The sequence below is a fragment of the Takifugu flavidus genome, chromosome 4, assembly GCF_003711565.1.
Source record: "Takifugu flavidus isolate HTHZ2018 chromosome 4, ASM371156v2, whole genome shotgun sequence".
Lineage (NCBI taxonomy): Eukaryota > Metazoa > Chordata > Actinopteri > Tetraodontiformes > Tetraodontidae > Takifugu > Takifugu flavidus.
Genome location: NC_079523.1, coordinates 5,030,185 through 5,054,435, shown reverse-complemented (window position 1 = coordinate 5,054,435; position 24,251 = coordinate 5,030,185). Strand labels below are relative to the sequence as shown.

The 24,251-nt window shown below is 45.0% G+C and overlaps 2 protein-coding genes across 4 annotated transcripts; both read right to left on the bottom strand.

Moving 5' to 3' along the window:
* Positions 1 to 1,651: 1,651 nt before the first annotated feature.
* On the bottom strand, positions 1,652 to 13,044 carry gata2a (GATA binding protein 2a). Of its 3 annotated transcripts, none has more exons than XM_057030596.1 (6): positions 12,794 to 13,044; positions 8,850 to 9,242; positions 7,671 to 8,243; positions 5,345 to 5,490; positions 3,418 to 3,543; positions 1,652 to 2,803 (listed from the first exon to the last, which is right to left on the bottom strand). In XM_057030596.1, the coding sequence occupies exons 2-6, from the start codon at positions 9,076 to 9,078 to the stop codon at positions 2,504 to 2,506; spliced, it is 1,374 nt and encodes a 457-aa protein (XP_056886576.1). In that variant the 5' UTR covers positions 9,079 to 9,242; positions 12,794 to 13,044; the 3' UTR covers positions 1,652 to 2,503. The 3 variants fall into 3 exon arrangements, with proteins under 3 accessions (XP_056886576.1, XP_056886575.1, XP_056886579.1); XM_057030595.1 differs by lacking the exon at positions 12,794 to 13,044 and adding an exon at positions 9,437 to 9,581; XM_057030599.1 differs by lacking the exons at positions 8,850 to 9,242; positions 12,794 to 13,044 and adding an exon at positions 8,312 to 8,539.
* A 6,581-nt stretch (positions 13,045 to 19,625) lies between these two features.
* On the bottom strand, positions 19,626 to 24,025 carry rpn1 (ribophorin I). Its single transcript, XM_057029380.1, has 10 exons — positions 23,681 to 24,025; positions 23,025 to 23,089; positions 22,226 to 22,532; positions 21,927 to 22,136; positions 21,642 to 21,834; positions 21,405 to 21,504; positions 21,193 to 21,331; positions 20,931 to 21,050; positions 20,586 to 20,831; positions 19,626 to 20,515 (listed from the first exon to the last, which is right to left on the bottom strand). Exons 1-10 carry the CDS (start codon positions 23,918 to 23,920, stop codon positions 20,333 to 20,335), a joined length of 1,803 nt encoding a protein of 600 aa, XP_056885360.1. The 5' UTR covers positions 23,921 to 24,025; the 3' UTR covers positions 19,626 to 20,332.
* Between the last annotated feature and the right edge of the window lie 226 nt (positions 24,026 to 24,251).

Sequence of the window (24,251 nt, the reverse complement as noted above, 5' to 3'; positions counted from 1 at the left end):
CCGAGCATTCATTTCTAGAGCGGGCGTCCCAGTCATGTGCGTGTCATGTTTTCTTAGGCCGCCTTGCTTTCCTCAAGCGCTGTCCCGACAACACAGATCCGAAGCTTTGTCAACTGCTGTCTGCCTCTGCACACGCGCATGTTTGTGAATGTGTTTGCGTGGCGTTGAGGGAATCAGCAACCTGGCAAACCGCTGCATTATTTTTGGGATGGTTGCCCCTTCCCTCCGGAGGGCCTCATTGAAGAGTCTTGGCTCTCTCCATCCCATCCACCCCCCCTCGCTCAGACTCTGGGAGTCACGCCAAGCATGGCTCAGCTGGGCTCACTGACTGCAGCCACAGCAGCAGCACAAGACCTGCTGGACCTGTGGCCTGTACACGGCCCAGTACCCACAGCACCACACTACACTGCCCACAGATGGCTTCACCACCTACTTGAAATCACCATCACTGGTGTTCAGCAAGTGTTTGAGGGGATTCCACCCTCCTCTGAAAGGCAGCGGTTAGACTCTGCGGCAGGTCTCCCTGTTCATGTTTTTGCAGCAAATTAATTCCTATGATGCGTCACAGGCTGACAATACACTGCTCCAGTTACTTAATACCTAAAATCCTGGGTTGGATATTATTTTCTGTTTGAAGTGATCAAGCGCCCAGGAAGCCCCATGGGATCAACCTTGCAGCAGATGTGAGTGGGTGGAGGGTTTGGTCGTCCACTTTTAGCCTGGGCTGTTTAATCGGATGGGTTTATGCCGTGGGTGTGTAAGGGTACGCTGAACTCAGCCATGATGACCTCAAATTGGCCCTAATGGCACGGACTCATTAGCAGGCCGGCCCCTTCCAAAGTTCCTTTAAAGTTTTAAAGTAATCGCCCGAATGGGGAGGAAAAGAAAATATGGAGGGGAGAATAAAAGACAAACAAATAAATGGAACAGCAGAGTGAGGGAGACTGAGAAGAGAAACAAAAGCAAAGCCAACGAAAAAAAGAGGACGAGATGAGGGAGCAACAGTGTCGACGCCTGCTTCCTGGCTCTCTCAGCTGCACTCACATCTGTTTGCAAAGGGTCTGAGCAGACCCCCATGTGTTTGCTCAGGTCGCTTGATTGCCTTTCCTTCCTCCTTTCTCTCCTACTAAAGACCCGATGTCCTTCCTCTCACTCCAATCACCATGGCCAAGAGACAGCTGTACTCTTGAAGCGAAAAAGGCTGCCGAACTGCACTCATGACTCAGTATTCGCCACTTTTGGCCTTGTAAAATTAGTGCCTGCTGCAGTTTATAAAGGGAAAATTCATGGGTTACTTGGTTAAATAAGGGTGTGAATTAGGGTTTGTTTTTCTTCCCAAGTGAGTTTGTGAGCGTGTGGGTATGTGCATGTGTATGAGTGTGACTTCGGAGTCCTCCTCTGGAGCCTGCTGTCTGGGTACAATGGTCCAGCCTGGGGCTTCAGCTCCACAAAGAGGCCTTCTCTGAACAACGTGCCATCACAGATAGAGGAGGAGCCTGACCAAAGCATTACCACGCTCAAGGGATCACAGAGCTTTCCTTGATGCATCTGATATTACTTATGATTTTAATAATGACTCTTCATTAAAAGCCGAGCTTCATCCGCCGTCATACGTGGACGGTGAAGGATGGTGAACAGAGGCCGTAAAGACTTACGAGGCAGTGACAGATTTTTATTTTAGTATTAAACATTATTTCCTTTACTTTTGTGAGATGGAAAATGATAAAAACATACAGCTCAGGGACTTTTTATCTATGACAGGTTTCTTTTACATAATAACCATGAAATTAAAATTATCATAACCGTTTCCATTTACGAAAGCTAAAGAGTGAAAATAAATTATTGTAGCAATAATTATAACATCAAATATAACAACAATGATAGCAATAAAGCATTTATAAACACTCTATTTACGGCTTTTTTTTTATTCCAAAGAGTCTATTAAAAACAGGTGAGCGTTGTGGTGGCATACAATCCAGCATGTGAGGAGAGCACTGCTTTATGGGTACTGTAGTCTTCACCAGATATAGGTTTTTGGGTGCTGGATGAAGGTCTGTGCACCGAAAGAGTATGTGCATCTCAGTGTGTGAGCAGACTGCCGTGAGGTGAAAACAGCGGTTCTTTTTAAGACCTCTTTTGAGTCTCCTGTTACAGGGTCAACAAGAGGTGGGTACCAAAGTGACTTAGTAAAAATAAGCAAAACAAAAAGGACAAGCGTCACTGTTCATTCCATTCTTGCCACCATCAGTCGCCGAGGGGACAAACAAAGCCTTCGTCACATTAGCTCGTCACTGAGTCCGCTGAAGACCTTCTCTGGAGCGCCCCGTCGCCGAGGTCAGGCAAGATGTGACCTTCAAGTCCAAGTGAAAGCCTCTCCTCTCCAATCGCTGTACATGACGCAATAAGTCAGCTCCGCTTTCAACACATTGCAGAGGGCCATTTATAGTGTTAATGGCGGCGCATTGGGTCCCACAGACAGAGGAGTTCCGGGCCTGGAGTGGCCTCAGTGAGGTTCAGCCCAGACAGGCGAGCGATTGGAGTGGTGGGGGTGACCGAAGGAAGGGTGAATGGGCGTGGGAGTGGGCAGCATGTGTCCGGAGTGGGAGAACGGGGGTAAGTGACCCATGTGGGCCATGTGGCTGGTAAGGCCTGGTGCACCACCGAAAGGAGACGACTTGTCCTGCATGCATTTGGACAGCTCGTCGAAGCTGTCCCCCACACGCTTGTTTCTCTTGGACTTGCTGGACATCTTACGGTTGCGAGTCTGAATTCCTTCTTTCTTCATGGTCAGGGGTCTGTTGACCTGAAGACAGCAAGACATTAGCTCGAGCAAAGCAGATTTCTGAGCACTCGGTACCAAAGTCATACCAAATCATAAATTAAAATTTCACAGAAATAAATCACATGTTGCTTTGCCTCTTTGATGGCAAGATTTTAATTTCTTACAAAAAAAAACCCCTAAATATTGAGCAGCTGTTTTGTATATATGGCTCCATTATATGGTGAGTCAGGGGCGTTTACGGAGCTTTTGTCTCATTTAAAGCCAAACAGAAACAGTTCTGCTCAATATGAATACATGGGGATGAGTGCTGGCTGGAGCTGAAAGGAGCAGCCTCAGACAAATCCTCATCAGTGTAACCGACGCCGTTACACTGAATGACAGTCCCACCCTGCAGCCTCTCCGGGGAGTAACGCCCCCCATTGAAGCAACGATGGATTAATAAAAAAAAAAAAAAAAAGACGACCGGTGTGTTCTGCCTGACAGGGTGAGCAGGCTTTGCTTCAACACTCCCACAGTTTCCCTGCTCCTAAATCGATACAAGCTGTCCGCCCACTTGACCAGTTAACGACCAGCACCGCCGCCACCCACCCACTCACACACAGACACACACACTCTGCATGTTTTTGGTCACTTACATTGTGCAGTTTGAAGTAAAGGCCGCAGGCGTTACACACCGGGTCCCCGTTCCCGTTGCGCCGCCACAGGGTGGTGGTGGTGGTCTGGCAGTTTGCGCAGCAGGTGCCTGCGCGTCTAGCGGCCGACTGAAGGAAACAGAAAAATACGTGGTGAATAATGACGAATTCACATGTCGCAGAAAAGTCAGCGCAGACATAAAAAGGCAGCTAAAATGGCGAATTCTCAAGCCAGAGCTGAGCAGCCACAGATGGGCCGAATATAAATAAAACAATTTTTTTTAAACTATTTCTCGGACGGTGACGCGTCCATGTGATCTATTTTGAACCCAACGTCAAACAAGGAGAGCAGCTGGTCACGTATACAGGCCCCTTTATTTTTATATTGCATATTAACTAGTTGACTGTATTGACTATTAGCAGTATGGGCAGTTGTGTTTGTTTTAAAAAGCTAAAGGACCCGGTGTACGCTCTGTCTCCATCACGGATCAATTATTCACACATAATAAGAAACATTAGCTTTACATGCAAATAGAAAAAACAACCCTCCAGCTGCTTGACTCTAGTGCTGCAACATTATTTTTTCCCCCTCCATTTAATTCACGTCAGATGGATTTGTTGATATCAGAATTTATTCTAAATTCGCAAAGAGGAAGAAGCGCTTCGCAGTAAAGTCGTATTATTGTTGCGCGTAAATAACGCGCATGATAAAGGAGAGGAACATAAATCCATTTATTTTCCAATCCCCGCCTCTCTCGGCCCGTCTCTTCACACATAAGCGGCTCCTCCACTGTTGTGATAATCTCTTTACAGTATATGTCAGTCTGGCTGGAGAGAATGCAGCGCGCCGGGTGAAGGCGGAAACAGCCGGGAGCCTGACTTCCTTATCTGGGCCGGGCAGATATCCGGATAGGAAACAACTGGATGCCCCTTTGAACACAACTCTGAAAAACACTTGAGCTGAAAATGTAAAAAGCTGCAGCCACACGAGCGGGCCCAGTGGGAAAAAAGTGCTGAACTTTACATGACGACGTGGAGGTGTTCAAGAATGACGCCACGAAATACCGTCAATTTTAACCTATTAAAAGGTCTCCAATAAAGATAAAAGGATTTTAAACGTAAAATTACATAGATTGTGACGAGGAATGATTAAGCCGTCCACAGAAATTCGCTTAGCTTCTTTATTAAAATTTTAAAGACAATAAAAACTCCTAAAATAATTTGGGGGTAAATTCAGTAATTAATCCTTTCAGTTTTTCGAACTATGTTCTTTATTATCACTTGTTTTTATAAATTCCATGTCTGTGACGTTTTCTATATTTATTAAATGTCTATAATATTAATGTTTTGAAGAATACTTAGAAAGTAAAATTACTAAAGGGGGAAAATATTTTTAGTGCTGCTGTGAAATTCAAAAATAAATTAAAGGAAAAGATAGTTACTTTTAAAAAACACACTATGCTTTATTTATCATGATGCAATTGATGGCACAATGACTTGTCAAGGCCAGGTGGAGGGGTCAGTCCTGTATATAGCCTGTATATAGAAAGAAAGAAAGTGCATAAAAAGAAGATTTTTTTTTTTTTTTTTGAAAAACACTTAAAAGGGGACAATGTCAGACGTGGCCCGAAGTGTGTCCATGCTGTGTTTCATTTACTGGAGCTTGGTGTTAACTAAAGCAACATGGGCATTGGTATCAGTAACAGTATCAGAAGTACCAGCAATAATGATAGCAAGAACAATGGCAATAGTAGCAGTATTGTAACAGGCCATGAAGGGGGATCATCGGGGGGTGAGAGCGAAAAACAATTCCAGGAAGATCATAGGGAAAATATAACTTTCCTGGAATTGTGCTGCCGGCATCTGCTTTGTGCTCATATTTGGGTGCCTGCTTTCAGAGTGGAGGCAAGGAGTTAGAAGTGGGACTCACCAGTCGTCTTTTGGGCTTGATAAGGGGTCTGTTCTGCCCATTCATCTTGTGGTACAATCCACAGGCGTTGCACAAGTAGTGACCGGTACCATCCCGTCGCCACAGGGGAGTGGAGGTGGCACCGCAGTTTACACATTCACGGCCCTCTGTATATAGTTCAAGAGAGGAAGAAAAGAAGAACATTTATATAATTAAAAAATTCACCATCTGCCCGAAGCAACACAGAAAATCCTAGAGGGCCCGGTGATGTGGGGTCAAAATCTGCCTCGAATTAGAGCACAAGTAGACAGCTGTTGTGCACGCATACGCCTCCGAGTAAAATGATCTGGAAGCCAGAGACAGCCAGAATATGTCCAGAGGTGTCCAACAAGATAACGCACACCATCAAATTAGAACTGCATTATTCATCCTGTCAGTGGGAGCCCAGGAGAGGAAATAAACGTGTGCAGTGTAGGTATTGAATGTGTCAGACACTGATGCAGCCTTTGTCAGTCACGTGTGGTTAATTCGAGTCCAATCGCACAGCACCGAGCCTCCGAAGCAGACCCCTCTCACATTATTGTGATCGGTGAAAACTCGATCTTTTCTTCTCTTGGTTCTCACTTGCTCCCCTTTCCCCATTCTCATTCAGCACCGGCTGACTTCAAACACCCTGTTGCTGTAACAGCCACTTCATTTAATTCAGGTATTCGTCGCTCCCTAGAGCATCATCTCATTATTCTGGGTATAATACCAGCGACACCCACAGTCCCACCCTTGCTCCACAATGGAATCCGACCCGAGTAAAAAGACATGCTCCTTTTCAGATGTATCTATTTTATACCCCCCTTTTTGCCCTTTAAAGCGTTTCACAATCCAACAGCAGCGTAAAAGCAGATTTAACACTTGAAGCACTGGCAAATGTGCTGTGTCTTATGTGTTGAGACTGAAGTAAATAAAAAAGGCTGGTGTGGCTCCTCAGAGCACCACACCAGTGTAAAGTATACACTCTGGCAGCTGAAATACATTGTGACATTTTGTACAACAATCAATCACCATTACCCGCCCTGGACACAGCTTTAAGAGATCAGGAGTCTTTTAAATGTCACAGAAGATCTGTTTTCGATGCAGATTCCAGCCTTTTTTATTCACCTTCTATTAAATGTCACAGTCTACCTTTGACATGCTACTAGGTGTTGACTGCACTGTTCGCATGGCCATAAAATGGCGGGTGATTGGGTTGGCTTTGGCACAAACTTGTCCCAGTCTGGGTTGCGTTACACATTTTTTTTGTCCATTAATTCGAACTAGAGCAGCTGAAACAATGTAGGGAAATTGCAGACCCATTAGTGGACCAGGTTGTTTTTCAAACCTCTGCACATTAATGTCAGGAGTGCATTAATTCAAAATGGACCCATGCAGCCTGAATCAGGTGTGTATCCAGACAGTCAAATAATACTCATGTTTTATTATAAACAGTCTGAGTTTTGAGGGAACTGATGTGTGTTTTAAATTACTGATTATTTGCAGTCCTTCGTCTCAAACTCTGCATGAAGTAAGCATGAAGAGGGTTTTATGAAACGCATTTTAAGCACATAAGAGCACATCTACTCCGGTATTCCTGCCTGTGCTTCATGTCAGTGCGCCGAGCCAAGGCCACGCTTAAAAACACAAACAGCGGGGCTCTGTCGCCTGTGCTTTGTTAGTGCTGGGCAGAGGTGTGGGCGGGGTGGAGGTCGTGATTTGTTCACTTGGAGGTTTACAGGATATGGCAGGAGCCATGGTGTCGTGACTCCTTCGTTTTTGAGAGTGAACGAAGGGACACGTTATAAAAATAAAAAAAGCAAACCAGGGGAAGAAGCATTCCACCTCCTCACTAACGGCCAGAAAGAAAGCTCTCTTTTAAAAAAAAAAAAAACCGTTTACGCAATAAAAAGTCTAAACCTTTCCCCTCCGAACTTTGCCTAATTTGGCGCATAATGGACGTTACTTATTGAGACCGATTAGTTTGATCACTTATCTTATATGTTTATATCTATATGCAATATGTACAGTGGAGTTTGGAAAAGCTTAAAGAGCAACTCAAATTTCTGAACTCAATCAAATTAAAGAGACCAAGGGTTTCCAGCGAGGCTATTCGTAAAACTTTCCACTGAAATCAGCAACCGACGTCTGTCAGTAAAGAAAATCATGACTTTTCCCACACCGCTATAACAGGAAACCATTATCATCAACATCGATGCGTAACACTTCATTACCCAACAGAATAAGACAGAACTGATCAGTTAGGTCTTATCTGCGTGATCTGACAGCCGAGGTGCGAAACCCGAACACACATGAGACTCACCTGAGCTCGACCGGGCTTTGCTTTTGCATTTAGGCGCAAAGCTGGAGGAGGACCCGCCAAGCAGGCTGCCTGGGTGGAAGAGACTGCCGCCGTACTCGTGGGGCGGCAGAGAGTAGGCCGGATAGGTCGGGATGGGATGATGGGTGGCCGAGGCCTGGCCATTCATGGATGCCAGGGCGCTGCGCAGGGGGCTACAGCTCTCCATTTTCATGCCGTCTGTCAGCGGTACTTGGTACTTGATCGACTCTTTGTCATCCATTCTGGTCGAAGTGGAGGTGGGGGAAGTTGGTCCGGGGTCTGGGGACACGTCTTTCGGGGGTGTAGGGGGGAAGCTGTAGAGGTGCGGGCTTGAGTGAGACGCCGGAGTGAGCGACGAGACCGGAGCCGTGCCGGTGGTGCTGCTGCAGGGGTAGCCGGAGCCAGCGCCGTGCAGACTGGGTTTGCTGAAGTGGCTGACCGCCCATGCGTTGTGGTGGTGGGCGGCGGACAGGGCTGCTTTCCCGGGGTCAAGCCAAGGAATACCGGGGCTGTGGATGAGGTGTGGTCGGCAAACCTGGTTCCCAGTAAGGCGAGCTAAATCCAAAATGTAAAAATGTTAACTTTTGAAGTTTCTGACAAAATACCAAACACAACCCTCTTACCTGTTAGATACTCTGAATTACTTGAGTCGGACATTTAGTTCCAGATTAAGACTCAGATAAAAACGATTTTTTTAAAAGGTAGATCCAGCAGTTGCGCAACTTTTTAATCCTCCAATTTTAGTAACACTATTCCCGTTTAGGATGCCAAGAAAATAACTGGGGAAATGAAGGTCTCGCTCGTCAGGGCAAATCTTTTCATCGACGACAGCTCTCGGACTAAAAGATTATCGGCAAATTTGCGGTTTTTATTTTATATCCGGGAAGTGTCTCTCTCTCTCTCTCCCTCCAGAAACCCCTGCCCCAACCAAGAGGGGTTAAATGACATATTTCCCTTTCCTCGTACTGTCATTTGCTAGAAATTCTTTTAATGCCGAGGAATCGTCCCAACAACGTAAGTATATTAAAATTACACACGCAAAGATAAGATACAAAGATAAGAATTAAACATCTTCCCAGTTATATAAATCTAATTCTACAAGAGCGGGGTGTGTTTTTGTTAAATTATCCCTTAGATCGGAAAACTGGACGTTTATCTTACCGTGCGCTTGGCTGTACGTGACCCTGGCCCGGGAGTTGGTGTAGTACGGGTTCCCTTGAGAATCCAAGTGGTTCAGAAACATGTCAACTTCGTCCTGGGGTAGTAAGGGCGCCATGGGTTCCATGTAGTTGTGGCTCAGACTGTGGTGGTGAGAGTCCGGGTGCTGGCCGTTCAGCACTGCGTGATGGTGCGCCATCCACCGAGATTGATCAGCCGCTGCGACCTCCATGGCTGAGCGGGCGGTCTCTTCGTCTCTGTGTTCGATTAACCTCCAAAGTAAAGGGAGTTAAAAATCCTCCTCACAGCGTAAGTCCTTAACTGTCAAGATATCGACTGGTTATTTAATGAACAGAATCCTGAAATAATCCGAAGTCTCTCTTTCTCTTCAGTTACCTGCAAAGAGACGAAGAGAAAACGTTAAACAGCCTTTTCACCTCCATTCCAATTCAACGAGGACTATAACCTTGTTTAATTTCTATTCCTTGCAGCAATAAATAAACTATGCGCCTGAATAAATTCAACACTTTCTGCACCGCGTATTTTGCATGAAAAAAAAAGAAAGAAGCACAAGCGATTCCCCCGAATACCTGTTGCAAACTCGATCAGCCAAACAAAAACACAGCACAGACGTGTGAAAAGTCTTGATCCACGCAGTGTTGCGGTTCATTAATGAGATGTGGCGCAGACTGATGCGCCTGGCGCCAGTAAATTCCCATATCAAGCCTCGCTGGGCGGGGCCTCGGCCTCAGCCAATCACAGCCAGCCTCGCCACAATTGGCTCTCCGCATCCCTGCTCGCCTTTCAATTTCCATTTCTCCGCACCGAAAAACTAAAAGACTTATCAATCAGCGGCATAATTTCTCGGGGGTATTTCTCGCTCTCTCTCTTTGCACTGAATGAGCAATCGGCCCGCGATAATCTGCTTTTTAACGGCTGATATAAGCCTAAAGACAGACATTTTACATCGAGTGAATTACACCCTGAACAATATTTGAATGAATTTTGAACTCAAAAGACTATCTTCACTTGTTGGAACCTATCCGAATTTATTTTTTTAACAAAAGCTGAACTGCCCCAGACACGCAGTTAATATGAGAATAATAAATTTGAGCTTTTTTTCTTGCCGGTGAACCTATACATTGGCCACAATGTATACTTACTGGTTGTTGGTGTTTTGTTTTTTTTTCGTATATTGCTGTTATGTAAATAAACAGGGTCTTCAGCACCTTTAAACCAACAGAGGAGGAGTCGATTTATGGCCCCGAAATTGGCCCCATTGTTAAGAGCACCTAATTGTCTTTAATTAGTAGCTGTGCATTCTTCTTGTGAAAACAGTGTTTTGTCCCGAGGACAGCGCAATCAAAAACGGTTTGCATAGTAATAGCGTGGCCCCTCACTTCGTGGCACCAGGGATGGGCGCAAGGCCTGACCTATGAGGAAACCAGCTGGGGACCAGTGCCTCTTAGCTCAAATCTAGCCATAAACAAATGCACACGCAACAACTACTTGCGTGCACGCGTGTAAAATACCTGGGCTAGTCTGTGCGCAGAAAAAAATGTAAGTGATTTTTAAAGTTGTTACATATAGTCTCGTGTGTGTCTGTGTGAATGAGAGAGAGAGAGAGAGAGAGAGAGTGTGTGTGTGTGTGTGTGTGTGTGTGTGTGTGTGTGTGTGTGTGTGTGTGTGTGTGTGTGTGTGTGTGTGTGTGTGTGACTGACAGGGAATAATTAGAGGGTCGCTTGGAGCCCCAACTGGCCGCCTTACTGACGCCTGCTTGGATCTGACGTCACCGAATCACGAGAGACGGTAGTTATATCTTGAGCTTTACATACCTGAAACCCGGAATTTATTCAGGTATCAATAAGTGACGATGTTGGAGGTCACCAACACGAAGGTGGAGCTCTGATGTGTTGCGTGTGTGTGTGTGTGTGTGTGTGTGTCTGTGTCTGTGTGTGTGTCAGTCATCAGTCTTTAAATCACTGGCATTTTGCCACTGGAGCTGGGATGGGGTCCTAAAATCAACAAATTAGTGCATGATGGACGGCCAAAGGCACGCCAATTACAAACATTCTAGTTAATCACTGTACACCAGCATATTTTATATTTCTTGTTATTCAAATATAGACAAACACCATTTTAGATTTAATCAGTAAAACGAGGGTGCTGAAATGTTCTGTTGAGAGGGCCCTTTTGGATTTCTACCCACTTTAACACCACTCTACCTCTCTGCTCTGTCTCTGCTAAGCACGCATTCAGAGCTGCAGCAGCATTGTTTTTCTGCATGTTTACCAAGTGGATTACTCAGCAGGATTTGGCCCTGTGTAATTTATACCTTCATTAATCCCATTTGTATCTGCGTTGGAACAAAAGAAGAGAAAGGCTGATGGAGCGTTAGAGAGGAGGGGTGGGGGCTGTTGATTTCGCTCTGTCTTTCTCAAGGACACAGCTGCATTGTTTCACCCGGGATGCTATCCTAGACCAGAGAGCTCTATCCGTTTCCCAACACCTCCCGAGCTGCTGGGTGAGCAACAACTGGAATGGTGTGCAGCCGTAGCGGCTAATGAACAACAAGATTATCATTCCGATCCATGCCGTTATTAAATAGGATTGGCATTATCTACCTGTTTGTTCGCATTGGGCACGGTCATCCATCATTATCCCGTGTGTGTGTCTGTGTGTGTGTGTGTGTGTGTGTGTGTGTGTGTGTGTGTGTGTGTGTGTGTGGTGTGTGTGTGTGTGTGTGTGTGTGTGTGTGTGCCTCTGTTTGGTGCGGTTGTGTGTTTGTGAGGGAGGGGGTGAAGAGCCACACTGGGTCTTGTGAAGATAAGCAGAGCCAGAAAGAAGAGAATGACACAAACCAGCTGAAGCATTATTGTCCCCTTTACTCACGGCTAATTAGATCGAGCCAGGGCGCTGGGGGGCTTTATAGACACAAGCACCCAGACATAAGACCATCTAACTGCCGGGAGAGGAGCCTGGATGCTGCCATGACAGCATCAGCCGCTCCCAATTAAGCAGTTTAAACTTAGAATAATAACATTTCAGAGTATGTCAGGTCAGGGATTATATAGCAGAAGATTTTTGTAATTCCCATCCATTCATTCTAAACACAGAACAAAACTGAGGAGCTTCTTTGTAGGAGGATGATTTAATTACTGCAAACTAAAAGGCGTTTCCTGAACGGTGTTCACAGTGGTCATTGCGTCAGTCCCCACCCCTCAAATTATTAATCTTTACGCTAATTAGCATCTTTTCTATGCCCACTGGTGCTCGGCTCCATGCAGACTACAGGTGAAAGACAGGTGTGGGTAAAAGGTGCTCCTGCATGCCCGAGGAGACCCAAGTCTCTGTTCCATCATTGATGTTTTCTTTCTCTTTTTTTTACTTTAGTTGTTCAAACAATAGACACTCCTGTTGTCGACGTCTTGCTCCAGTCAATTTCATGATCCTTACGTCAGAACTCTTTGCTCTCTGTCTATTACCGATCATTGGCATTTTTCGTTACGTCACATTTTTTTCAAAGTTTTGCCTACCGTGATATTACAGCGTTTTCCCCCAATTTTTCGTATGTTAAAATTAATTTTAAAACACAAGTTACTTGTTTTACATCTTTCTTTTTTTTTTTACATTTATTTACATATAGTAATCTCGCTGCGGCATTTAGTTCGGTATCCCCTCACCTGCCAAATGTATTTGTCGACAATAAATACATCTCGTTGTAAAATAAACAAATAACTAAATATAATTTTAAAATGTCCAAGCAATAAAGATTTATCAATGCGACCTATATGAAATCTTAAAGGGACTGCTAAACGGTAGTCGCGCTCTTACGCATTAATTACCTCGGGGTAATATTTCCTTTATATACAAAATATATATCCATATTGTCCAAAAACTAAAAAAAATCTAATTAGATGAAAGAGTAAAATATGACTAAATCTTACCTGGTTCCGTCTGAGAGCAGAGTCGCTGCGCTTTCATACCCTTGGATTTACCGCACCTATTCTCTCGAGCATAACGGTGCAAAACCAGACTGTTTGGCTTTGAAATGGTCCCGATTAATCCCGCTCTGTTTAAATGATGCTGCTCAGAGGTTACAACGTGCAGGGACAACGTTTTTCTCCCAGTCTGCTGTGGCCAAGTGCGCCGTGGCTCTGCGCTGCGCTCTGCGTCTCGCTGTCGCCGCGTCCGAGCCTCTGTGGATATGAGCAGAAACTTGAGTGGCGGTACAGCCGCTTCAGCACCAACGTAACGGCACGTCAGCCAGCGGCCCGTCTTCCGGGTCCCGTGGAAGGGGACAGACTGGCAGGGATATACCCACCTGCGACCGTCGACCTGATCAATAACTTGTCCTTGTCAGAGGTTAATTCTATAACGCCTGACCCCCCCGAAACGCTCTGTTACTGTTTCTACCAGCCAGAATTAAGTTAACATTAAATTCACGCATCTATTTTGATGCGTGAATACTACTACAACTAAAAAATAATAATAATAACAATGATAGTCATAATAATAAAAACATAATTCTTAATAGTAACTGCATTGATCCACCATTCGATGACAAACTATGCGGTTTGTTTGTGCGCAGATTAGAAGATTATTTTATTGTCAATATCCAAATAGAGGCAAGACATTCATCGTATTTTTGAGCCTTTCGGTGTGATTTACTCCTATATATTTTTCCAGTGTTAATGTGTGCAAGATTGACAGCCTCGCTGGTAATTGACTTAAGGAGCTTTGCTTTATTCCAGCCTCACCCCCTGCGTCCCCCCCGCCCCCGCGTTAAATGTCACAATGAAGGAAAAAAAACCACCCCTCCCTCCTTTTTGCGCTTTTGTAACCTAAAGTAACAACAACTTTGTAAAACATGCAAAGCCCCTAAAATCTCCTGCACGCGACCTGGGCTCGTGCGCAGCGCCAGAGCCAGGCAGGTGCAAGGGGCGCGAGGACCCCTGCAACTCGGTCCTCGTGCTCCCCAGACTGCACACGCACACAAAACGGAGAGAATAAAGGAAGAAGAAGAACGTGTGATGTCCAAGACTGGATTAATAACATTTGTTCCACTGTTTAAAGTCGCTGGAGCAAAACATTTGGGAAAAAGCTGAGTATTGGACACCTGATTATTATCCTGGCTTTGGTCAGGTGCTCAGCCTTTTCATGTCAAGTCAAGTGGAAGCCTTATGAAATGAAATCCATTTTAGAAAATCAGCATTATCTATTTTTCGTTTTCTTATTAACGATCGTTCAAAAACAGCTTCAATCAATTTTGTACAAACATTATTATTATTATTATTATTATTATTATTATTATTATTATTATTATTATTATTATCGGGTTTGTTGTTGTTATTAGTAACAATACCTGTAATTTATTTTGTTTTTTGTTTTGCTTCAATAAAGGCTATCGATCATATCTAACTTTTAAATAGTCCCGCGTATAATGGTGCATTCTTGTTTATCTACACTTTTTAAAAATCAATTTTCTGCATGTTCTGCACGAGACTGTGTTTTCGTCAGGGACGACATTAGTCAATATGCACACTGCATGAGATGGCAGAGCCCCTCTCCTTCTGATTATTACCAGGGGTAATATTTCATCGGCACCACGCAATCTTTGTTCTCTGTGAAGATAATAAATGGCCTAATCTTTATCAGCAAACTGCTGGGGGTGTCAGCACCGACCGAGGCTGGAAGCGGGGTCCAAAGTGCTGCTGAATAAATTGGTGTTCCTTATCTCTCACTCCCAGATTATCGCCGCCTTTTCAAACTTACACAACAAATACATTCAATGCATCTAATGCATCATGTGAGGGGAGGTGTGTGTGTGTGTGTGTGTGTGTGTGGGGAGAGGGGGGGGGTGATGGAGACAGATAGGCGCAGGGAATGAGAAATATGTACACGTTACCACCAATATGTTTTCTGGTTGACATTAGAGAGAGCTTATTGACCAGGCTGTAGGTATACATCATTTACATATCAATGCACTGTATAAACATGCATGAAAGCATAAATCACTGCCACATAATCTGTGAAGCCTCTTTAAATCATTTCCTAATCCTTTCTTAATTTCTCGAACGCTGTGCGTCGCAGTTCACATTTAGGGGTTTTTAATGGCACAACTTCGATATTTACGCATTCACTTAAAGTTGATTAATCTATGTTTTTATCCGGACCATCAACACCAAACTGCAGCACTAATTGTGAGTCAGGCGCTCTTAACAAGCTATTGCAGATTTATTCTCCGAAACCTAAGTTTTGTCTGATGTGTTTGCTTCTCTGCAGGACAAACGGATCCGCGTCAAGACTTTCTGTCTGCGACAGTTTTATTAAAGTGGCATCGATGCCGTGTGACAGAATGAATCCAAACACAAGTGCGGCCTTCTGCTGTCGAACTGCTCTAACTGACCTTCTTCTTATTCTGCGGCGTTTCTGCAGCAGAGAAAACGCACGTCTCGAATGCAGTCTGCATGAGTGACACTTGTGACAAAAGAACATTTTTCATCTCTCTCTTTCTCTCTGACACATGCACGCACACTCGCGCGTATGCGCACGCGCGCACACACGCACATTCCCCTTTTAATGGCATCTCCACCGGCCCCGGTGCTCTGATGGTCGCCTAGACAACCGAGATAACGGTGCAGCAGTTTTCCATATCGGCCCCAGAGTCTATTATAGCTTGGGATTAGCTCTCTTTCCGAAAAGGTCATACACAAAGTCACCCAAACTGCTTTATTTCCACCTCATGTGGACCCCGCGCACTTATAAACATGCATGTGCCATTTCATTTGATGCTATTACACTAATGGCGATGTGCGTAATCCTGTGCTAGAGAAAAATGCTCTTACAATAAATGAGACGAGAGACTTGTGTAGACGTTGAGGAGCAAGATATTGTCAGCGAGGGATGTTGAGGCTGCGGGAGAAACGGAGGAAGACATGTTCTGTTACATAGCGACACCTGGCGGTCAGAGTGTGCAGGGGAAAACCTGCGCGGGTCTTGTTTTGCTCCCAAGGGTGCCAAGAGTTGCTAAATCTGTTGCTACTTATGTTTTAACTGTGGCTAAAACCAAAAACGTTGAACTTATAAGTGTAGTTTTGATATTGCCAAATTGGCTTTGTTCTGGAGTTCTTGTACTCTGAATGGATTGCTACATTTTATAACTACATTTTGCAGTTGTGCTTAGTTTTTCCAACTTTTTTTTAAATTCATGATTATGTCTGTGCTAAAAAATCCAGAAGGCATCTGTTATTTCCAGTTCAGTGGTGACGTCCAGCTGGACAGGAAGTCAGTGGAGCTGTTGTTTCCCGTAAGCTCTCCAGAGACGTGATAATTATTTCTCTGTCCAATAAATGCGACAAAAGAAATTATTAAAGTGATGGAAACTCTACCTGTGCTCCGATATAATCCTGAAATGAGGCAATGCTATCAGAAGACAGTTGTAGGCCAAGACAATAGGCCAAACATGTGAGCCTGTGCTGCATCACAGGATGCAGATGTTGCCACATGAGGTGACGCTTCCTGCCCATCAAAGCGGTCTGCACCAGTTTAATGGACTGGTGTGCAGCAGCAGAAAGTGAGTTCATGGAAATAAAGGAAAACATTCAAGCATAAAGGATGGCAGAGGACAGAGCAAGTGGGGAGTTAGTGTAGATGTGATGGAGCGATATGTGGACTGCAAGGAGAAAAAAATCTCTTTGTCTCTCCTGAGCTCGGTGGACAATCAAAGTTTCCTATCAGCTCTGGAGTAGGGGAAATTGGCTGCCCCGGGAAGGAGAGGGCCATTCTCACAGCCAATGGGAAGTGCCCCTGTCACTCTAATCAGACCCGATAGAGCAAGTAGGAAATGTGTGTGTCTGTGTGTGTGTGTGTGTGTGTGTGCGGACGTGCTCAGACAGGAGTGCTTTGACGGAGAGCAGCTTTTAAGATGCTACCAGTTCTAAAATTATGTTAGACCTACATCGGCTGCTTATCCCCGCCGCTAAGGGGTATATATAAGCCACATGTGTGCTTTTTTTTCCTTTTTTTTTGGCAAAACTTGCCCTGAGAGGCATGACCATCAGTGCTTTGATGGAGTGCCATGTGGCAGAGATCAGTGGGTTTTAGTGGGAGCTGTGGACAGTTGCACACAAGAGCGGCGAGGGAAGAGGATTACTGTCTCATAGATACAAATCCACACGGAGAGGGTGGTTGACATCAATATGCACGCAGATATAAGCGGAGCACGGTGGATTTGAGCAAAAGTAAGTGGTTAACGCTTGTGTGAGACTTTGATGCTGGCTTGTTTGTGCCATCCGTCCTCCTCTAGGCCAGACAAGTACGTGTCTCTCCACACTTGGGGCACAATCCCCTGTTTGAAGTCCCATCTCTGTCTTTTGCACTCCTCATGTTGTCCTTTCCTTCCTCCGTCTTTCTGTCCATCTGGCCGTCTTATCTGTCAGCCCTGCACTCCCCATCTCCTGCAGCTGCAGTGAGGGCCACAGACACCTTCATTGTCCGCCTCTTCCTCACCCTCGTGCTTCTGCACCCAACCAGATCACACCTGCCACCTGCACAGGACATAGGGCCCCGGGACCGCGCGGTGGGGGCTTTCATCCATCGCTCGGCCCACCCGTCAGAGCCTCTCATTCCCTCATCCCTGCACCCTGTCATTAAAGAATGGCTGGGGCAGAGGGGACACAGAGCGGCTGTTGTGAGGGGGAGCGTTTCAAGCAGCGCCAGACAGAATCAGCACAGGTGATGTGTGTCCAAGGGCAAGTTTTGGGTTTAGATTCAAGACATTTCTTCATTTCTTCTTTACACCGACACACTTTAGCGGCCAGGCACCATGATTGGCTGAAAGGAGTGAACGTTCAGCATGAGGAGCACGTGGACATGAGTGTGTGAGCGTATATATTAACATGCTGACAGTGAGGGTGGTGGCTCTGTCTTGGTGATTTATGAGAGTGTGTCGTGAAGGGTCTTCTGAGCAGGATATTGTTCCCTGACTGGTGACTTGTAGCAGTGTGTGTGTGTGCGTGTGTGCGTGTGTGCGTGTGTGTGTGTGTGTGTGGTGTGTGTGTGTGTGTGTGTGTGTGTGTGTGTGTGTGTGTGTGAAAGCAAGACAAATTAAGAGGGAAACTACTACAGGTGAGGCCTTAATGTAATCAATCACCACCTTGTCACAAGGGTGGATAACCAACCACTTCAGCCTTGAATCTACTTTCACTATTTTCTTAATGTTTTTCTTCGGGTGGATGGGGGGAAAAGAAACACACCCTGCATCCTCACTGCATTTCAGGAAGGTAAGATAATAATCATATTCACGCCTGCTTATTGGGGGTTGGTATGACTGCTCAACCACGCAGACCAGTCAAGGCAAGCACGCTACCCGAACCCCCTCATCCACCTCGAATTCAGTCTCACACACATGCTTTGCCACATCAGGATACAGTGCTGCACACGAATTCCGGTTTAAACAGTATTCTGCTGAACTTACGCTAACAGATCAACCGCACTTGTCGTGTAGCCAGCGATCACATCCTGGGTGTGAGGAAGGAGAACGAGAAACTGAAAAGCCTGAAGAGCCAATCAACCCATCACAAATACCACACAGAACGATGATATAGCAGCCAAATGAGGAGAAATTAAAGCATCAACGTGGCAATCTGTGATGTCATGCACAAAATCATTGGTCCGGTGTCATTACGTGGTCATTAGGCCCTTTAAGCTGGTCCAGCAGTCCGATTGGCATCATTTCATTCAATGTACTGGTGAAAATGAGGAATTCAAATAATTTGATATAATAATCTCAGAATGTATCTATTTTTATATGGTTAAAAAAATCGATAGAGTGCTACATATAGTAAAGCAGGTATAAAATAGGTCAGTATAGTTCAGAAAGTATGACCCATTGTGTTCAGAGAAACAATAAGGGAGGAGGCCACACACATTTTTACCCCCAAAATCAGCGCATTTAATTGTGTGCTTTAATTGCCTTATTTGACTAAATAAGGCTAAACCAGAGGATGAGCCATGGAAAACAACTGAGTTACACTTTGATGTTACATCCACATTGATAAATTTTATGCAAGTTTAAAACCCTTTAATGAATTCTTCAGTCACCTCCGCACATCAATTAAAATGCAAGTCAACAGCGCTGTATTGAGCTCAGAGGTCCATGGTTGAGGTGGGTCTAAGTTTCAGTTTGCTGTGAGAATGTGATTCTGCAGCTCACCAAACATTTTGCTCCAAATCTCGACCCAAAGTCAAAACACACAACAAAATTCACCATTGTGTGGCCTTTCATCAACACACGTCAGTGCTAACAGACATTGTCTATGCTTTTCCCCTGCTGTGGCTTCAGAATGATTATTGTATGGCACATACAATATGTTAACATTATCATTGTGAAGAGATCGGGCCCTGTTACTATGGAACAGGAAATGACCTTGCAGGACCCCTGGTGACCTCAGAGGGAAAGTTATGACCTCAGTCTGACCCTTTTGTTTACCCTGGGCTTAAAATGTGATTTACACAGGTTGGGTGTTCTGCTCCAGGCAACAATGTGCTGGAAATTCCCTCCGATGTGCCAGTTTTTTGTTTATTTAAAAAAGTGGCATCAGCCAATTCGAATATAAATAAAACATTTTCAGATGTCACTTTAGTAAAAGCCTAAAATGCAGCCCGTGCTTCATAAAAAGCCCCCAATGTGATGGAGTGGAAGGTCGACACAACAGCGCCCTCTACTGACATTTTGAACATAATTGTTTAACCACATAAAATCCAGTAGAAAAATGATTTCTTTCGCAAAACTTTATTTCAAATTTGACAGATTTTCATAACATTGCCCATTCTACAGGACACGTGTCCCATATCCCATGTCTTCTCTCACATATAACCTAATCTCATGTTTTCTCCTAATCTCATGTTAAAAAAGCAAAAGGAATCATACAAAATATAGAAAATATGACCGATGGACATCAAAACAGCATTTGGGATGACACAATCAGATGTTCAAATTTGTTCAAAAACAAACAAGAGTCAGGGGCAGGTAGAAAAAAAGACTTAAGTGCAACACCTTCATACTCAAATGGTTGATTAAATCCCAGAATAGAGCACATGAGAGTAAAGACATGAGATGAAATCCATTTGGGCTCTTCAGCTATTAATTTCAAACAAGTCCCGTAACCATACATACTTACTGGGGGAGGGGGGGGGGGGGGCAAAAATATGAAAATGAACTGACAAAAAAAGTGTGAACTGAAACCTGAACTTGTGTGTATTAATAAATCCAAAAACAGAAAAATATTCTGTAAAGCTGAGAAGAGTGTGAGTTTATCAGAAGGCACGAGATAAACCCATCACTACTGAATGATGCGATGGTAACCGTCCATGTCAGTGCTCAAAGATAAGCATTTATCACATGTATTCATTCATAAAAATGGTTAGATGTGTTGCCGCGGGAGGGCTGCGTTTCTGCTTCCTGCTTGTGTAGCCACAGTAGTTTAGAGAGCATCCAGCAGGCTGTCGATGCGACTGATGAGCTCTTGTCTCTTGCCGCTCAGATTCTTCTCGCTCTCGATGTACGCCTCCTTCTTGACCTTCCCCGCCACAAGCCGCTCTGCCTCCTGGCACGAGCGGTACACCATTTCTTTCACCTGTCCATCCAATTTCTGTACCTCCCCAACCTGAGAGTGAAGATGAAGGTGTGAATCATGCCCAAACTGGTTTAACATCGTTGAACTGTGCGGCACGCACCTTATCGGCCAGGTCGGAGCCCTCGGCTTTCAGACGGGCCTGCAGTGAGCTGATGTCATTGGTGAGGGTGCGGTGGTCGGCCTCTAGGTTCTTCCGGCCACTGTTGAGTGCGCCTGTGTCTCGGGTCTGCTTGTAGCGGTTGACCACTTCATCCATGTGCCTGTACAGACCCAGACGTTTGTTGACCAGAGTCAACACCTGCTCCGTGATGGAGGCCACCTTCATACGCACCTCAGCCGCAGGATCCTGAGCACAAGCAATATTACGGCCCAGTTAAAACAGACAAAAGCTGAATGAACCGAGAACTGGAACCACTTAAAAACAGACAATCATCCTTTGCCAGACCTTTGTGATGGCAAAGTCAAGGCGGACATAAATGATGACGGTGAAGAAGAGGATGTAGAAGGCCCCTACAACCAGGAGAGGCTCCTGCAGCATCAGGATCTTATTAAAGTTGTAATGAATCTGGTTAAGAAAGCAAAAATTAGGTAATTAATACAAAATGTAACCAACTCATAAGAAAAGAACTAAATACGCCACACTACAAATACCCCACCACTTTAACCATCTCTTGCTCTGTTGCCAATGATCTTGTAAATCGTCTTACCACTAAATCTTGAATGTGATGCTCCACCAGATTGTTCTTGGTGGCAACCAGCACTGGGCGGCCAAAGGTATCCAGATACGTGTAATGCAGCTGGTTTGGCAACCGATCAATTTTATAAGGTGTTTCCAAGTGGATGTTTCTGATGCGACAAAAAGACATCATCAGCATCCAGAGTATGATAGCTCTCCACTCACACTAACACAAACACTGACCTGGCTCCTTCTGGCAGGATGAGTTTGACAGTGAGGAAGTCAATGACCTGGTCATCATATACGTGGTCCACCAGTCTCATTTTCAGTGCATACTGGTCACCTACACAATAAAAGGACATTTTAGTAATAACCACTGAAAGATTTATTGGTTTCACTGCAGTTATTTCCAGTCTGGGTTGTCTTTAGATCAGAAAAGGGAATTAAAATGTCCCCTCTTGTTATCACAGATCAGCTCACCTAGGTTATAAAGGTATTCATAGCTGGGCAGATTGTAGCCGATGATGTAGTGGGTCTTCCAACCTCCGAACAATGGGAAGCGAGGCCTGATCTCCACCTCCACAGAGTCATCCAGGACCTGCAGATGTGAGGTGGAGATGTTGCCAATCTCATCTCTGTAGTACACATCTTGGGCAGAGGCGGGAAGAATAGTCTAAAAAAATAAAAATAAAGAAGGCAAACAAATAATTATAAAGACTCAAGACAAAGGTCAGATGGCATCAGCTTTCATTTATCGTCACCAACCTTGAAGGATTTGACAGATGAGATTCCGCTGTCTGACTGACGTTGATAATCATAACGTGAAAAAGGCCCCTTTAGTACGGCTCCTGTGTGCCTCAGGTCAATGGTCTCCTCCACAGCGATGTTACCCCAGTGAGACACCTCGATAGTCCGAGTGATGCTGCTGATTGTGAGGAAGGGTGCGTTGTTTTCAAAATGGATCTTCATGGTATCCTGAAAGGCACAGAACATGAAAGCTCTTACCAACACTCTTAGAGCTTCGAGAAAAAAAGAAAAGCTCAGTTAAAACGTCAACTCCAAACCTCGCTGAACGCAGCCACATCACGGAAGGGTCCGTACTCAATGATCTCGTCATTCTTGCTGGGGTTGCCGAGCTTGGTGTAGCTCTCCACGGTCTTGGAGGCCAGGCGAACACGTGTGGTCTGACTGTGGGTGGGGTACGGGGAGTACAGGTAGTGGTTGCCCTGAAAGACCACCAGCTGGCGCTCTGCCTGAGTGATGTGTGTGGGGAAGGGCTTCAGGACATGGCTGAATGTCATCTCCACCTTGGCTTTCACCTGTGCCCCTGCTGCCAGACTGGACAGCAGCTGCACTTTGTAAAACTGGCCACTGTTTGGGAACAGACATGACATCACACACACATTAGAGTCTCAATGGTGTGCACCTGCACAGAGAAATACTGTAAACAAATGTGTTGATTTCCTACTTTACATTTTGGCATGAATTCAAAAGTCAAGAGTGTGGCACTAAAGTAAACCCAGATTCTTTTTGATAGGATTGATGTTTAAAGTAGCATATCTTTTGTTCCCCAGTGTTCTTGGTTGAATTTTTTGAACTGCACTAGGTCACAATGGTGTGTACTGCTGTATCAGTACCTACAATTTGGAAACTAAAAGCTCATAAGGCTTACTGGTTTCAGAGAATAAGTTCAACAGAAGCTCTGTTTTAAAATGCAAATGGGAAAATGCTACAAAAACACTACAGGACGTGCTGGACAACTTATGACCAAGCAAATTCAAGAAACCACATTACCATTGATTCCCATGCATATATGCTGTATCTACAGCTGACCCATATTAGCCAGACAGCAAAATCCCCTACCTTTGACCTGGAATGGTTGTCTGTTGGAGTTCGAGTGTGCCATCTTCCTCTTCATCACTTTTCACCTGTGGAAATGCAGCGATTAATGCGAAGCACAGCGGCGTTTCCACCTTTTCTGCAAGGCTTCTTTGAGAGAGGGGGGCCGACCTGCGCAGTCACACACGGAAGTGAGCTGCCCAGCGCATACGTGTCATTCAGCCACTGACACAGCGTGCAGCGCTACGGAAGTTAACGTCTTACCGAACCCTGCAGGGACCGAACTGCTTTGATTAAATGTCACAGTATCCTGATGATACCGAGTGTCTCACAGAAAACCGGCGTCTATGTATTGTAGTTTAGTCTGCAACCTTTCATTAATCGCTTTGACTTTAAGGCTTGCAGGAGTCAGTCGGACCCCAATCACACAGCTCAACCTCATTGATAGTTTGATTTCTATACATTCAATGTGCAAATGGTACTATTAGATATTAGCATAGTATTAGCGATTTGAATGATGGTACAAATACGTTCATGGGGAGAACACGAGCAGTAGTTTGCACAATAAAAAAACATCTAAGCTAATAACTGACAATGAGGCAGCTAACAGGCTAACAAGCTAGAAAGGCAGGCTAAAGCAGGCGCATTCGCGTTAATTAATTCAAGAATGTGCAACTCACCGAAGCTCCAATGTACGCCAGATGTGGGACGAGGTCTGCCTCTACCGCTAAGATGAAGCTCTGGACAGCAGTGTGTCCCTGGTTGGACAGGACGATCTCCGCGGTGATTTTGGCCAAATGAGTGCTTAAGTCCACTGTCCTCTTCACGTCTTCGTTTACCAAACCGCTCGCGGAAACCACCGAGCTCCAAGCTACAAGAAGCAGCAGACAGGCAGCCAGTGAGGGCGACGTCTGTACCATGGTGAATGAACTAAAGTAGCAGGAAAAAACAGGAAAGCTGGGAAATGCAGAAGAGCGAAGAAAAGGCCGCCGTGCCGCTCTGCATCGGAAAAGGATGACGCTTCATTCAGTCGACGCGGTGACGTCACGACGCGCTCTGCTGCACGTCGTGCGTCAGTTTGTGAAATCCGAAGCGACGCGATTTACATTTTCTCTTTTTTTTAAAATGACGAGGACATTTCAGAGTACTAGTGGTCACTGCTGTTTAACTTCTTCACTAGTGGACTTTCTATAAAGCAGCCGCAGTCGGATTTTGAGTGGTTCGAGCAATTTTGCACAGAAAAAGTGCCGT

Bases quoted from the DNA above. Each gene is read 5' to 3' on its own strand.
- rpn1 (XM_057029380.1), bottom strand. From the start codon at position 23,920: ATGGTACAGACGTCGCCCTCACTGGCTGCCTGTCTGCTGCTTCTTGTA. The intron at 23,090-23,680 runs GTGAGTTGCACA...GCATTTCCACAG, and splicing joins TGGCGTACATTGGAGCTTCG to GTGAAAAGTGATGAAGAGGA. The intron at 20,516-20,585 runs GTGCGTGCCGCA...CTTCACTCTCAG, and splicing joins GCTCCGACCTGGCCGATAAG to GTTGGGGAGGTACAGAAATT.
- gata2a (XM_057030596.1), bottom strand. From the start codon at position 9,078: ATGGAGGTCGCAGCGGCTGATCAATCTCGGTGGATGGCGCACCATCAC. The intron at 5,491-7,670 runs GTGAGTCTCATG...AACTATATACAG, and splicing joins CAAAGCCCGGTCGAGCTCAG to AGGGCCGTGAATGTGTAAAC. The intron at 3,544-5,344 runs GTGAGTCCCACT...TGTTTCCTTCAG, and splicing joins TCAAGCCCAAAAGACGACTG to TCGGCCGCTAGACGCGCAGG.